The 13,483-nt window shown below is 35.0% G+C and overlaps 1 protein-coding gene across 1 annotated transcript in view; it reads right to left on the bottom strand.

Moving 5' to 3' along the window:
- The window catches only part of LOC150086038 (DNA repair and recombination protein RAD54B-like), a 354,517-nt gene extending 341,469 nt beyond the window's left edge, over positions 1-13,048 (bottom strand). Inside the window, exons 1-3 of the mRNA XM_090374778.1 lie at positions 12,904-13,048; positions 4,414-4,556; positions 196-525 (exon numbers count right to left, since the gene is read on the bottom strand). Coding sequence (XP_090230904.1) covers positions 196-525; positions 4,414-4,556; positions 12,904-13,048 — 618 coding nt within the window. The remainder of the gene's footprint in view (positions 1-195; positions 526-4,413; positions 4,557-12,903) is intronic.
- Positions 13,049-13,483: the final 435 nt, after the last annotated feature.

The following is a 13,483-nucleotide window of genomic DNA, read 5'->3' as shown; positions in this document are numbered from 1 at the left end:
AATTTGAAGATCACTCTTCAAATTATAAAAATTTAAGCAGAGGAATATATGTAATATGTTTATGCCAAAAACAGATCAGAAGTTTAGGTTAAGTAGAAATTAAAAACAAAACATATATATATATATTTTTTTTTTTTATTATTTATTTATTTATTTTTTTTTGGAAATAACAGAAATCTGGTCTTAATTACTTACTTTCTTTTTTGAAAGCTTACACCACATAACATTATAATACTTCTCAGGGGAAATATCTGGGGAAATCTTTGTTTCGGGAATATTTGACTGATTTTCAGGATTATTTTCATTGGGTGTATCCTCAAAAAAAGTTGTACTTTCTGAATATGATTGAAATGATCCCACACACGATCTTGAAGGTTTCCCTTGCAAATATTCAGATGTTGTGATGACACTTTTATCTTCTTCTTTCAAGAACTTTGGATCTCCGTTTTTGTTAAAATTAGTAAGCAGTTTCATAATATCAGCAGTACTCCTAGCAGAAGGTTGCATTACCGCTTGAGCATTTTCCTAATTAACGAAAAATAACTACTGCTGACAAATTGTAATTAATCAGAAAACCTAAACAACTATATTATTTAAAAATTAATCAGAATGTAACTTAGAAATCTTTAAATGCAAATACAGTTTTAGCTTTATTAAATACAAATAGTTTTAGCTTTATTAAATACAAATATAGTTTTAGCTATATTTAAATACAAATATAGTTTTACCATGTTGTTGTTGTTGTTGTTATTTGGTTTTTAGGAGCATTAGCAACTAAGGCCATATTGCTCCGGGAATATGCAGTGGTCATTCCCTGACCTTTCCGCATCCTCCATATATGGTGGTGACGGGCTCGAACCCCGGTCTAATCAAGAAGCGTGTGCTACGCACTGCTGCTCCTTCCCACCTGGCTACAGAGGCACCTATTTTTTTACCATGTATTTAATCTATTAAATACATGGTAAAACTATAAAGTAATGAAATTAATTCATAAACTTCAGTAATCTTGGATTGACATTAGCATTAGTAGAGGCATATGATGCAAGAAAGCAAGCTAATATAGACATGATTTTATTTGACATTTCTTCTGCCTTTAATTGTGCTACTTTGAATTCATTAACTTTTCTGCAGGACTTTTTGCTGTTAAGAATGTTACCATCCTTGCTGTTATTTCAAAATTTCTACAAAACAGACTGATTATCTTGACCATTGAAAAGCCAACTATACTAGACAACTACAATAAATTCTTTAAAATCCAGCGCTCTCAGGGACTGAGGGGGTGCCAGATTTTAAAGAAAACTCTGATTTCATATACCATGTCAGTTTACATTGAACAACTTCTTTACAAGTATTTCATCTGTGCATCATCTCTAGAGACCATCTACTATCTGAAGAGGGGGATTCATTAGTCCAGAAACAGACCACATCATAACAGTCTCGTCTTAAATGGCCAATTAACCTATAAGTGAGTGATCTGTTTGAAAGTGGAGAACCAGGGCAACTTGTTGCAAAAGCAAATTTTTTTCTGCTGGTGAATTAAGACTTATAATATCTGTGCAGTTTAAATCCTACTGTACAAATGAAAGGACAAGAAAGTCATGCACGCATTCTCTAAAGAAAGGAATGTCACAATTTTTTTTGCATAGATTCTTAAAAACAAAAATGTGATTGCTAATACAAGTTCTGGATTACTTTCATAATACTTCCAAATTGTAAAATGTTAAATTTTTTGCAGAATGTGCCAGACTTTACAGGATTCCAGATAGCAAATTGCAGGATTTTTCAGAATTTACCCTTTCTACATTGCTCTGAACTGAAATTCTACAGCTTTCCACCAAATGAATTCTTTAGTTCTTCATATGCTAACGACATCAAGATGTGGTGCAGCATGCCTGCATTTCAGGAAGCTATTTTTATAATAAAGAATTATTTTATCTTAAATTAATGAATCCGACAAACTACCACTATCTGACCTTCAAGTTAATCCAAATTTTATGTTTTTGTGCTTGAACTTGATAATTTGTATTAGTATTAGCAATGGCCACATGGTGCAAGGAAGCCTATGGCTTATGCTGCACCAGCAAAAAAATAAATAAATAAATAAAATAAAATAATAATAAGAAGAAAATTTTTAAAAAAATAAATAATTAATAAGAGAAAAGGAAATAGACAACTTATGCATTTCCCTCCTCCCAAAGGTAATTATCCAGCTGACCTCTGAATTTCCCCAAACTGTCAGCCTCTACCACCCATGTAAGTAACTTGTTCCAGTAATTTATAACTTGATGGCTAAAATAAATTCGAATTGAGGAAAGACAGTTGTAGGATAGATGTGCGGAAGTTTGCCTTTAGCCAGTGGGTAGTTGATTGCTGGAATAAACTTTCATCTGTCACTGTAGAAGTGGACAGCTTAAATAAATTCAAGGCAGAACTAGACAAATATTTGGATCAAATGGATGGATGAAATGGGAAGGGTTTTTTTTTTTTTTTTTTGGCTGATGCTATATAATCTTGCTTTCTTGCATCATATGCTTCTACTAATGCTAATTCTAGTGCAGATAAGAATGTCATAATCCTATTGTTAGACCACACTTGGAATACTGTGTTCAGGTATGGAGACCACACCTAAAAAAAATACATCACGCTTCTTGAAAGGATCGAAAGATGGGTTACTAGCCTGGTGAGATCGGCAAATGGGCATCCATATGAGGAAAGTCTTTGAATATATGGGTTGCACAGCTTGGAAACTAGGCACCTTAGAGGAGACTTGATTGAGAAGTTTAAGGCTCTGAGAGGCAAAAGTAAAATGAATGAGAACGAAATTTTCATGGTTATAAATGATTCTAGAACTAGGGGCCATAAATTCAAGTTATGGGGGGAGATATTTAGACTGGATTGTAGGAAGTTTTAATTTAGCCAGTGAGTTATAAATTACTGGAATAAGTTACTTACATGGGTAGTAGAGGCTGCCAGTTTGAGGAAGTTTAAAGGTCAGTGGGATAATTACCTACAGTAGGAGGGAAATGCATAGGTTGTCAATTTCCTTTCTTTTATTATTTATTTATTTTATTTAAATTTTTTTTATTATTATTATTTTACTCTTTTTTTCTTTCTTTTTGGCTAATAAGCCTAAGTAATGGCCATAATGGCGCAAGGAAGCATAAGCCTTATGCTTCCTTGCACCATATGGCCATTCTAATACTAAAATGAGATCAAGAGTATTATTTTCTCTTGTTGCCTCTCTAACGTGCTGTTGTAGATAACAGTCATCCAATAAATACACAAAAGTCTTGGTAATGTGCAAGTGATCAATCTACAAGTTCCAGTCAACATCTGGAAAGTTAACAATCCCCCAATTATAAGACATTCTGATTTACTGGCTCACTCTATTTCTCTGTATAGTCTGTTATTGTACTCATCATAGTCATTAGGTCTATAACATACTCCTACACTCATTTTTGTTTTCCCAGTGTTTACCAAACCAACTCAACATGGTACTTGTCACCCATAAACTGGATGAACTGCCTTAGATTTAATATCATTAGACACTAAGAGCATAACCCCCCACTTCTCCTGTCTGTCCTTTCTGTATACATTGTATCCCCCTTATTAAAATTCTGCATCCCTTATATCTGAGTGACACCATGTCACTGATATCCCAACAATGTCTGCATTTGATGTTTTGATCAACAATTCAAATTCATCAAATTTATTTACAATGCTTCTAGCATTACTGTACATGCAAGTATACATGCACACGTTCTTACTCTTAGCTACCCTAACACAGCCCATGTATTTACTTGTTCCATGATGACCCAAAGCAGGCTTTGAAATTCACGGCACCTTGCTTTCCAGGCTGCTGCATGTTGCAATAGAAGCAGTGCAAGAATCGCTTTCACCTCTGCCTGTGGCTATTAATCTACGTATTCCTCCAAGCCAGCAGTTTTCTGACCCACCTACCACTGCCTCAATAGCATCATCAAATTTTCTTACACCCCTTCTATTTAAGTGTATCCATTCCTGTAAAAACATTATTCTGTCTGATATATATATTGATTACAGATATATTTATTACAGTGAAATTATAGCTGATTTTACATAAGCTTGCAGGATTTGTATATAAGTTAAGTTAGATTCTTCTCATTTTTATTACTTAATACTTTTCTGTAATTTTTGTAATTTTTGGCCCTTCCTGAATGCAGTATATCAAACAGTGCACTCTGTTGCATAGAGAAAAAGAATTCTAGCATATCTTTTATTTCTAATAATGTGAATTATATGAAATTTGTGAAAGTTGTACAAAATCTATGTTATAAAATACTGGTGTTTTTACAGTGAAGAAATGTAAATAGATAAAAATATACTCTGCCATACTAAACAATTATTGTATTTGACTAACAATACACTTCATACTTTTGATAAAGTTGGCACTATAGCAGTTACTAATTTTTCATCCAATGAAGCAGTGGGGTTTGCATATGGTAGTTGAAAACATACTTTTTTTGTTCCATTTTTGCTGGGTGCAGCAGAACGCCTCATTGCTACTTTACTTTTGGCTGCAGAAAAACAAAAAAAAAAAGTTTCATGACATCCATTAAACAACTGAAGTTTATGCATTATAATTCACTAACTGCACATACTTTAATTTTCAGGATAGCATTTCTTGAAATGTATTTTAAATCACCAATTTATTTTTATTTCAAATAAAAGAATATTATTAATAGGTAGACAACTTTAAACTACATTTGGCTAAATATAAATTTGAGTCATCATTAGAAAAAACAATTTGAACATAAACAGAACTGATTTCTGATATTTCTCACTGAACATCCCAAAAAAAGTGAAGGAAGGATTTTTGGTGAAGTCCAAAGAGGGTAACTTAAGAAATTGAGAATTATAATTTACTCTAAAAGCTCATAGACCTAGTGTGACCTGGAGAGTGAGCTCAAACTGATCCTTGAGGTTGTCACAGACATTCTCTCAGATATGCCAGACAAGCTGTACTTGCTACCTGGGAGTCTAAAATGCTGATGGAACTGATATTCGGGTGACATTCAAGTCAAGTGGACACAATTTCAGCGAAGTCCGGATGGTTTCTGACAGCCAAATCCTCTGCTTGCACCTTCACGATGGTGGGACTGTTAGTAACCCTGGGTATAATCTCCATGCACATGCACACTGTGGGTGACCTTCAAGGTGTGAACCAACGTAAGCAGGGGTCGAGGTGTGGCACCCACACCACATGGAGGAATGCCACCCCTCTGTGTTACCAGGCAATACTAGGTAGTAGATGACTCTCATCAACCGGAGAAATACCACCACTTTGCTTATTGGAGACTTGAAGTGGTGGAACCCATGTTTAGTCTCCAGAGCTAAGTTCCAGTCAACCCTACCCCATCTCTTCCATCATGCAGTATGACTGATGACTTTTGAGGTTATGATGAACATCATGGCGAGATCCAATCTTCCTTACATTTCGAGGGTACAGCTCTAAAACGGTATTAGCAGGCCAGCAGCTAGTTGATACATCAGACCGAACCTATTGGTAATTCTTTAGGAGGCTTCCGGATCAGCTAGTGTATAATCTTGCTACCTCTACTCTGCCAGATAGTGATTGGAGGGAGTCCGAGTAGTGTGTGTGTGGGGGGCATTGTCGAGGCCACGTTATGTCAAAGACCTGAGTATATTCTTACCATGTGTACACCATCCATATCCAAAAATTTCATTACTTCATACAGCATGCCCCCCCCCCACTTTTTTTTTACAATTGAAAACACCATGAATTGTCAAACTAATAGAGTAAGCTTATCTGCAAAAAGATCTAAACCTCCCAAACACTTCCTAGTTCATTTCACAAATATATGTGTTCTCAATGGAAAACTATGTCCATTTCCACTTGCAGTCTGCCAAACACCATGTACTTTTTCTGACAGAATCTCAGTTATCGGTTGATTCGACCACTGCTCATCTCAGTTGCCCAAATTATTCGCTGTATGATTCCCTTCGCCTCAAAGGTGGTACTTGTGCATATGTCCATTCCGACATTCCCTGTCAGAGACTTGGTAATTTGGAATTTCCTCGTTTTGATCTTCTCTGGCTTAAAATCTTTTTATCTCATTGTGTCAAATTCATCTGTTGTCTCTAGCATTCTCCCAACTCTATTAATCACTTGGAGCTCTTTGATTTCCACTCTTTGCAACTTGACTTTCTCCAGTCCAAGTTTCCTAACAGTGAGATAATTTTCCTTGGTGATTTTAATGTTCACAACTCCAGCTGGCTTCCTTTTTCTAGTCACGCCGACCCAGCTGGTCACGATGCTGAAGCTTTTGCAATTAATAATGACCTTGCACAGATTGTTCATTTACCTACAAGAATACTGGACAATTCTAACCATGCAGCCAACATGCTTGATATTTTTCTCACAAACAACCCTTCTAAGTACACGGTCGAAGTGAGTGGTCTTTAGGCTGTTTGTTTTGTTATTTGGTTTTTAGAAGCTTTAGCAACTAAGGCCATACTGCTCCGGGATATGCGGTGGTCATTCCCTGACCTTTCCGCATCCTCCATATTTGGTGGTGATGGGCTTGAACCCCGGTCTAATCAAGAAGCGTGTGCTACGCACTATAGCTGCTCCTTCCCACCTGGCTACGGAGGTGCCTGGTCTTTAGGCACCTCAGATGACAACTTGGTGATTGTCTCTTCTCCAATGGAGCCTTTATCTCATGGCTATTCCCAAACTCGTATTGTTTGGCATCACAAGAATGCAAAATTGGATGACCTGCGAGATTTCTTTTCTTTGTTCGGATTACTGTTTCAAAACTTCTGATGTCAATGTTTGCTCAGATCGTGTCAGTGAAATTATATTTGCAGGAATGGAATCCTTTATTCCATACTCCACTTTAAAATCTTGTCCTTTATCTAAATCTTGATTTTCCAATAAATGTGCTAAAGCTGTTGCATATCGTAATTGGCTTGTTTCCAAATCTTCAGATTCATTTTCTGCCTACACCAAAGCTTGCAACAATTGCAAAGCAGTTATTAATCAGTCAAAACTAGATTTTGAACAGGCTAAGAGTAAAAACTTGCTTCTTGCCCTAATGGTAGCCGGGCATTCTGGTCTCTTGCCAAAGCTATTGGCCGCAACTTTTTCTCTTTTCTGCTCCGACCTCTATTAAAACCAGATGGTTCTGTTGTCACTTCAGCCAAGGATAAAGCTGACCTGCTAGCATCTCATTTTTCTTCCAACTTCTGTATCAATGATCTTGGTAAAACACCTCCCGTCAAAAGGATGTCAGAAGGATTTTGACGAATCTTGATGCTAAGAAAGCTCCAGGTCCCAATGGTATTTCTCCACTTGTTCTCAAAACCTGTGCTCCTGAACTTACTCCTGTTCTTTGCCACCTTTTTTCACTTTCTTATTCCAAAGGTGTTTTTCCTTCTGCTTGGAAATTTGCTCATATCCAGCCAGTTCCTAAAAAGGGTGACAAATACCTCCCATCAAATTATCGTCCCATTACAATTACTTCTACTCGTTCTAAAGTAATGGAGAAATTAACTGCCAACTCAAACTACCTAGAAACTTTCCATCTGATCAAGTAGAGGAAGATTTCACAGTAACAACATAGGCCTGCAAATCGAAACTTGTGAAATGAGGTTTGTATTCTAATGTGTTACCTTCTGTTACTTTCAGTAAGGTTGCTGTGCTCATTTCAAAATTGGAATCCATATTTTCATCAAGTAAGGATTTTCCAGAAACTGAATAAAAGGAAAACACATTTTACTTTATACAGTAAATTTAATTTAATACATCCAGATAATAATGTTTTTTTTTTTGTGATAAACTGGATAAAACTAGATTCCAAAAGAAAAAACTGAAGAACTAACAAGAACACTTATAAAGATTTCTTTGAATAAAAATTCTACATATTTTGATCTTAAATTAAAGTTTATGATTTTTTTAGATGCATTCACATACATGCAAACATTCTGTATTTTTTTTTTTTTTTTTTATGAAAACCCCAAACACGAAAGGTATCAAAACCTATAGTACTTAGTACCGTGCATGGGTTGAAGGAGAAGTATGGGGGGGGGGATGCCGGAAACTTTGCTCTAGAGACTAAACATGCCACTGATATCTTCATCATGTCCATCACTTATGTCTAACTTCTTTGACAACAGTAAAAGCAGAGTTCTTTTTGAAGGAAGTTACTCCTCCACTTTCCCTATACAAAGGGGAGTCCCACAGGGTTCTCCTCTCGGGCCACTATTTTTTTCTATATATATTAATGACATACAAGATTGTATGCAACAGGTAGACATCAAAGTGCTCTCATAAGCAGATGACTTGAAAATATACAAAACCATCAAAACAACACAAGACTGTGAATCACTGGAAAAGAGACTAAACACTATCACCTGATGTATTACAAACAATGACCTAACACTAAACTTAAACAAATGCTGCACCATGTCTGTTGCAGACTATCACAAAAAACACAAGATTAATTATATCTGTTGCAGACTATCACAAAAAAAAACAAGATTATTAACTATAAAACTAATAACCATGAGCTATTGAGAATACAAGAGGTTTCAGATTTGGGAGTATGGTTTTCTGACAAGGGAAACTTCAACACACATGTAAATAAGACTACAGCAAAGGACTCCAAATCCCTTGGACTGCTTAAAAGAATCTGCTTCGACTTTACCAATATACAGCTCAAAAAAAACAGCTTGCATAATGATAATTAATCCAATTCTAGAATATGCCTCGCAGATCTGGAATCCTCACACCAAAATTCTTAAAAAACAACTGGAACATATTCAGAAATCCATAGTCAGATTCCTAGTGTACAAATCTGAGAATGAACACAAAATCCTACTAAGAATGGTGCATTCACTTTGGGATGGTACCACTCTACCAAAGAAGGGCTGAGGCAGACTGCAAATTCCTAATGCATCTTGTGGCTGGAAAGTTGGATGCCCCCAAGCTGCTCTACTTCATCAATTTCAGCTGTCCTCCAAGAGCCTTGAGAAGACACAATATGCTGGCACTAGAGCCATTCAGAACTAATCAACTTAAATTCCACTATTTCAATAGAACTGCAAAATTGCTAAATGAATCCAACATTGATATTCTAGCTGAAGACATCAATATCAAAAAAGAGTTGCAAAGGTTTTACAATCAAGTAACTAGAAAATGAGAATAAATGATTAACTTAATAATAATAATAATAATAATAAAAAATAGGTATATATTATCTATAAATTTTTCAATAAACAAAGATAATAAATAACAAATATAATAAGAAGAAATAATAAAAAAAAAAATGGATAACTATAATAATAATAATAATACAAATCAATCAATGTAACTATTCATTGTGAACAAACAAGAAAAGATAACAAAAGTGTTTAGAAATACAAATTCTCTGTCATCCCAGCTTTGCTCAAACACAAATCGCTTGTAACATAAGATATTCATTGTATATGCTGTATATTGACCTTGTATATTTGACATTGTATATTGAGATCTGACATTGTATACTGACTGTGACATTGTATATTGAGATCTGACATTGTATACTGACTGTAAATAGAATTATTACTGTATTGCTACTATGCTACTGTTATATTCCTCCTCTAAGGCTTCAGCTGTTTTGGAGTAATAAAAAAAACATGTAACAGAGGGACTCCGAGTGGATGAATTTTCATGAAATTTTATATTTGGGCCTTTAAAAATTATTTTTCGAGTCATTCTATATTTCATTAAAATTGGACAAATAAAAATATTTATAAAAATATAATAATAATAATTATTATTATTATTATTATGGAAAAAAGAAATTCATAGATTAAGTGCAATTTTAATGCAGTAGTGTTAGCTTTAGACAGTCCATACGTACTTTGCATGTATTTTTTTTTTTTTTTAATGAATACCCCAAATACGAAAGGTATTAGAATCTATAGTACTTAGTACCTTGCATGGATTGAAGGTTGAGAAGATGAAAGAATATACTTGCTGACATTAGTTGAATTTCTGTAGTTTAATTTTTGTAAATACGTGTGAAGGGAAGTTGTTCCAGAAAATGAAGGTATTGTTATGTAAGACTCACAAACTTGGTGTTTCTTGTGACACCAATCTTGGTGCCCTTCTTTGTATTCCTTACAGCAGCCCCACACCCTTCCTTAAATTTTGGAGTCTGGAGACCTGCATACAGTACTCAATGTGGCCTGACTATTGCCTTATACAATGGAATAATCACCTACATATCCTTGATGGCAAAATTTCTGCCTATCATTGACAAAATTCCATGAGTTGTACTGGAAGAGAACTTCATATCTAACTGCACAATTACCCCCCCCAGGTCTTTCTCATTTTCCACTAACCTGAGTGGAAAATGAGAAATTATTTTAAATTTTCATTACATTTTATAATAATTCATTAAAATAAGTTTCTTTATTCAACTATGTGTTTTTTATCATATATAAAAATATATTTGGGAATTTTTTTTTAGAAAAAAAAAAGTTATATGTACATGAGTTGCAACTTTACTCACATAACTTTGTAATATGAATGAATGAATATCCATTTGTCATTCAAGTTGACAGAGTACAGAGCACTACAAAATACAGTACAATACTTGTAATATTAACAAAAAGCAATCAACTAACAATGGACAGGACCAAAGTATCTATTAAACCAAGAATTAATGAAGAGAAAACATTAACAGTAGGCCAAAAACAGTACTGCCCAAAAAAGAAACAAGACAGGCAATGTACGCAGAGAAATTAAATAAAGTATTGATCCAAATATGTTAATTTCATACATTATTGAAATTATTGCACTTTTCCTTAAATGTTAATTCCACTAACCAATGGTCATCCAACACTTGTAAAAATTACTACATAAGTCAATAACAGTGGTCAACATGAACATTTCTTGCATTTTTTGTTGCTGAATTCAAAAACATAAACAAGATTTCTCTATCACACAATTTTTATGTGACATACAAATTTTGATATACTAAGCGAATGTGGTTTTACAAAATGAATGAATGTGTGGAAAGGGTTGTGAGGTCTGACAGGCTGGGACATGTTTAAACCTTCTGTGAACCTGTATACTGTACTTGTAGCAAACAGCTTTTCAAACAAGTTCAGACCTAATATTGCTTACTTCTGCAGAGTAGACCATTCTTTCAGCTCTTTGCTGGATGTCACTTGGTTTTAAGATCATTACTATTTGTGATCCTTTTCTTTAAATGCTGTATATACTTTATAAATGCTTCTGTGCATTTACAACCTAAGGTGTCTCATCAACCTTCCTAACAGTTTTTTTATATATGTGGTGGGCTAACTTCTAAATCACAGAGATGAAACTTCACTCCTCTAGTTAAAAAAGGTTACGAACTTTATTTCGGATGTAAAGTGGGTAATCGAGATGAATCTTAGGCCCCTTAATTCTGCTGTATCAGTTGTCTTAACTGACTGTCTGGTTAAATGAATCTCACTGTTATGCGCCATTTGCAATTCCTATGGTTTGAAGGGAACCAAAAGACAACCATTCTCTGATTATTTTTGTTTAACAAACATTTCAGGGATTACCTCTAAATCTAAACATGCTGAAAAATATCGAAATATACCATCAACTATAAGACCTGTTTTACATAGTGAAGAACTATCTGTACCAAAACTATTGGAAACTTACAATTTGGATGAAGAAAATGAACCACATAATTTTGAGTTCAGTGGTAAGACAAGTATGAAGAAGACCAGCAAGTACTAAGTACTATATGTGTCCATATTATGTGAAATTTTGTGCAGGAATAAACTAGAAAAAATAACAATTTATGTGACTCTGAACACAGCATGGTAGTTAGTTCCAGATATGCCAGTATGAATATCTTGGAAACTACAACTGTGCTGTAGTTTTCAGGTAGGTTGCATCTTAGGTGTATTAAGATTGGTCCAATAACCATATAACAACCAGCCAACAGTGATCCTATGGCCAGAAACAGCTAGTTGGATGATAACAGAAAAACTACAGACCGTGAAATAACCCAATATAAGAGTGATAAACAAAGATGCATTCCACAATAGATTTCTCATCATACGTTGTCACAGATGGAATACTGCAGTCAACAACTGAACTGGGTTTCACTCCTACTGGTAAAAAAAAAACAAGATGGTATAGTTATGATGGACTCAGGAACACACTAACATTGGGCAGTGGAGGACAGTTAAAATACTGACTGGTATGATGAGTCCCAGTTCCTGCTATTTTATTCCTTTGGAATTAATGGATTATTCCTTGCACATGTCTTAAAATTTAGGATTGAATACTCGGTGTATAAACCAACTCCAAGGTTTTAGACTTTTTTGGTACTTCAGAGGTAGACTTATACACCGGAATGTAGTACTCACTAATAGGTATCTAATTAAGTAGTCGCTCGGTATGTGTGTAGCTTCCACTCGATACCAGCAGTTAATCAAAAATATTAAACTCGTGTTATCACCTTATATTTTTTATGGCACTACGCTTGTATTTATAAGTGACGTCTCCTCCCCAAGCGTTTTAACACATCACTTCACTATTAACGTAGGAAGTATTTCATTAGCAATTGTGGAATGCCATTTACGAAAAGCTGTTGATGTAGCCATTATATATGAAGAGAATTTTAACTTTTACGAGGAACTCTTACTGAAAATGTTAAGATCTGTTATATATCTATTTTTGCAGAAATAACTTCACCCGCAACCATTAATAAAGTTAACCACAGCGACTCGCAATTTGTAAGTACCGCATTTATTGCGCCACCATACGAGATGAACTGCTTTATCTCTTCGTTGATCCAACGCAAACTAAAAGGTAGATTTTCTCAACTAAGCCCCAGAATAGCCTACCGAAAGTTAGTAATGAGAAAGGCAGTATATCCTCCTTGAGACGATTCTCGATTAGCATTGCTGTAACAACGACCGGCTCTTTACACGAGTGGGTAATTAGGTTTCCTGCGGCTATGTGTTGTTTGCTTTCGTTTGATGACGCCATTCTTTCTTTCTTTCCAAAATTAGTAAACGGGGCCAAACATACACAATGAATCGGTCGTGCAATATAGGTGATAAGCACTTTTGTCAAAGGAAGCCATACACGCAGCAATAATTCAGACACAGCATGGGTTTGTTAAGGGAAAGTCTTGTCTGACAAATTTGATAGGATATTATGATGAGGTTACAAAGGAACTGAATGCAAAAAATAATTTTGATATCATATATTTGGATTTCAGGAGAGGGTGGTAATCAATGGGTGCTGCTCTTCTTGGACCAATGTTATTAGTGGAGTCCCACAGGGTTCGGTGTTAGGTCCACTGTTGTTTTGTATATTTATCAATGATATTAATGAAGGTATATCAGGCTTAATGTCGAAGTTTGCAGATGATACAAAGGTTGGCAGGGTTGTTAATGACAGTAATGGCAGTGTGCTACT

Source organism: Mastigoproctus giganteus, chromosome 5 (genome assembly GCF_048544385.1).
Source record: "Mastigoproctus giganteus isolate SK-2022 chromosome 5, ASM4854438v1, whole genome shotgun sequence".
Classification (NCBI taxonomy): Eukaryota; Metazoa; Arthropoda; class Arachnida; order Uropygi; family Thelyphonidae; genus Mastigoproctus; species Mastigoproctus giganteus.
Note: the sequence above shows the minus strand (reverse complement) of the source record. Positions and strands in the feature narration are given on the sequence as shown.